Source organism: Sceloporus undulatus, unplaced genomic scaffold (assembly GCF_019175285.1).
Source record: "Sceloporus undulatus isolate JIND9_A2432 ecotype Alabama unplaced genomic scaffold, SceUnd_v1.1 scaffold_9045, whole genome shotgun sequence".
NCBI classification, from domain to species: domain Eukaryota; kingdom Metazoa; phylum Chordata; class Lepidosauria; order Squamata; family Phrynosomatidae; genus Sceloporus; species Sceloporus undulatus.
Window position 1 is genome coordinate 1 of NW_024811964.1, and position 2,679 is coordinate 2,679.

The 2,679-nt window shown below is 44.8% G+C and overlaps 1 protein-coding gene across 1 annotated transcript; it reads left to right on the top strand.

Annotated features, from left to right (window-relative positions):
• Positions 1-71: 71 nt before the first annotated feature.
• LOC121918339 (dynein axonemal heavy chain 2-like) lies at positions 72-1,385 on the top strand (the record flags this gene model as incomplete). The annotated part of the gene is made up of 3 exons (XM_042444402.1): positions 72-210; positions 890-1,107; positions 1,287-1,385. Coding segments are annotated over 3 exons (456 nt in total), but the record flags the coding sequence as incomplete, so codon positions are not given.
• Positions 1,386-2,679: the final 1,294 nt, after the last annotated feature.

Below are 2,679 nucleotides of genomic sequence, written 5' to 3' on the forward strand. Positions count from 1 at the left end.
TGAAAAAGAACCTTTGCTTTGGCATCAAGTGATATCCATCTTACCTCCCTCCTTTTGCATTCTATCACCAGAACATCTTCTTGGGTGAAGACATTCGCAAGCAGTTGCCTAGTGAGTCAGCTTCCTTTGACCAAATCAACAGCAGCTGGAAAACCATCATGGACCGCTTCGTCAAGGACAACAATGCTTTACGGGCCACCCATTTCCCAGGTTGCTGCTGCACCTTTCCATCCTATCGGAGGACATGTGCAGGGGTGCAAGGGGAGGGACCATAACTCATGGCAGGGTGGGGAGCAGGGGGAAGAGCACATGTTCTGTGTTTGTTGCCAAGGAGGAATCTGCATAGTTTGGGGGGAAATGAAGATGGCAACAATGGAGAGGGTGTTCTTGTGAGTCCTAGCATCATTTTCAACCCTCAAAGCATAAAGGTTTTGAGAAAGGGGTGGATGTGGAGTCACCCACCATTTTGAAGCCTCTTCTGGCATCTATCATTTTGAGATCAGCTAAATGCAGCCATCCTGTCTCAGTCCATGTCCATTCCTGTTGGGATTTTTTAGTGTCTTTGGGGCCTTCCCCTGAAATAATAGTGGCTGTCGGAGCAGCTTGATGGCCCCAAGACATAAGATGATTTCCTCTGTTCGTAGGGATGGAGTTGTTTGGTTCTGGAGGGATACTGTGGAATTTACTGTGGTCTAAATGAGGAATAGTTTGGGAAGGGTGAGGGAGTAGAGCAGCAGCAGGTGGGCAAGAGATGGAATGTGGCTGGAGGGGCTCATCATCATCATCGTCATCATCATCATCATCTGTTGCTGTTGCTGCTAATAATCATGGTGATGTGGTGGGGCAATGACTCCCATTTGATTTATTCTGGGATCCTTCCTCCCCACAGGACTACTGGACAGGCTGGTGGAAATGAATGCTTCCCTAGACGAAATCCAGAAGTCTCTTGACATGTATCTGGAGACCAAGCGCCACATCTTCCCTCGCTTCTACTTCCTGTCCAACGATGACCTTTTGGAAGTCCTGGGTCAGTCACGCAACCCAGAAGCTGTCCAGCCCCACCTGAAAAAGTGCTTTGATAACATCAAATGCCTCAAGATGCAGAAGGTATGACTTTGGATTCCCAGTGAGCACTCCTCCTCTGCCCAGCTTGCTCCAATTTGCTCCTTAGTATCTTTTTATGGGCATTTCCATAAATGAAAACTAGCCAAAGCCATCCTTTCCTGCCTTGCTGTGAGAGCTAAAGCCTCTTTGTGGTATGCACTTGTTCTCTTTTTTGTTCTCAGATTGGCCTGACAAACCGATTTGAAGCCTTGGGCATGTTCTCCTTGGATGGTGAATATGTAGATTTCACACACTCTGTGCTACTAGAGGGACCCGTGGAGGTGAGTCCTGTTTTTTTTTTTCTTCCTTTCTCTTGCCTAGCAAACATTTTGCAAAGTAAGTTCGATTCTCCATTACAGAAATGCAAACTGTACTGTGAGCTCAAAATCCATACTGTATGTATCCAAAATCCTTTATTAGGATAACCAAAATGACATAAGTATGTAGAGTGACCTTGTTGAACCTTTGAGACTAACTGAAAGAAAGAAGTTGGCAGCATGAGCTTTTGTAGACTAAAGTCTACTTCCTCAGATGCATTTGGGTAACACAAATAAATCAATATAAAACAGCTTGGAATCTTTTGAAATCTTCAGATCTCGTCATCAGGTAAGAAGCTGATAAGGAAGTGAGGCTGGGAGATGAGAAAGAGGGGGATCATAATGTATTTGATCTGCATGTCTTCTGATAATACTGAAGAGGAAGATTTTGATGCAGACTTGCCAGTGGGGTTAGTCAGATGACATGGTAGTATTAGGTTTTGTCTGGAGTAGCCTCTGGGCATGCTGGAAAGAGGAAGGGAAAGTTGGCACAAATCTTTGTGCCTTTTTGTTTGGCTTAATAAAGTATTCCACACAGTGTTATTAGGATCCATACATTATGAATTTTGGAATGTTTCCCTTGCTGTCTTCTCTGCCCCCCCACAACACATCTTACCCTGTGAAGAAGCTGTGTGTGCACATCATGACAGTTACGAATGCAGCAGACCCACAGTTTCAGGTCCAGGTCCTCAGCATCACAGTTTCAAGAGCCCCACCTGACCTTAGAGTGGAAACATGTTGCTCTAGAGCTCCCCTCTTTCTGGAACTGTGCTTTGAGTTCCAGTGATTTTGGGTTTTATTGATGAAAATGGAGCCATATGCTCTCTTTCATTCAATGCAATCTATATAATATCCCTGTAATGAAGAATTGAGGGTTCTCTTTTGTGGCCATGGGGCCAAATTTCAATTTGGGAAATGGTTTGGGATGATACATTCCAGAAGGAGATGTCACTAATGCCATAGAGGGAGGGATCAAGGCCACAGGAAAGAGGGTCAAAGAGAGCACCTGGAGCCAGGCATAATTTCCACCATTTGGGACATTTTGCCGCCAAGCATAGAAAACATACAGAAACTCAATCCTATGCATGTCTTTAAAGTATTAATCCCTTTATTGCCCAACTCTTATATCCAATCAGAGATAAGGACTTGGTTTCTGTTCATAGGGCTGGGGGTGGAGGAAGAAGGGGCAGAGCCTGCACAAAAAGCTTACAAGCTGGATGAGAGATCCCCGGTGATTTTTACATTATGTGGAGTTTTT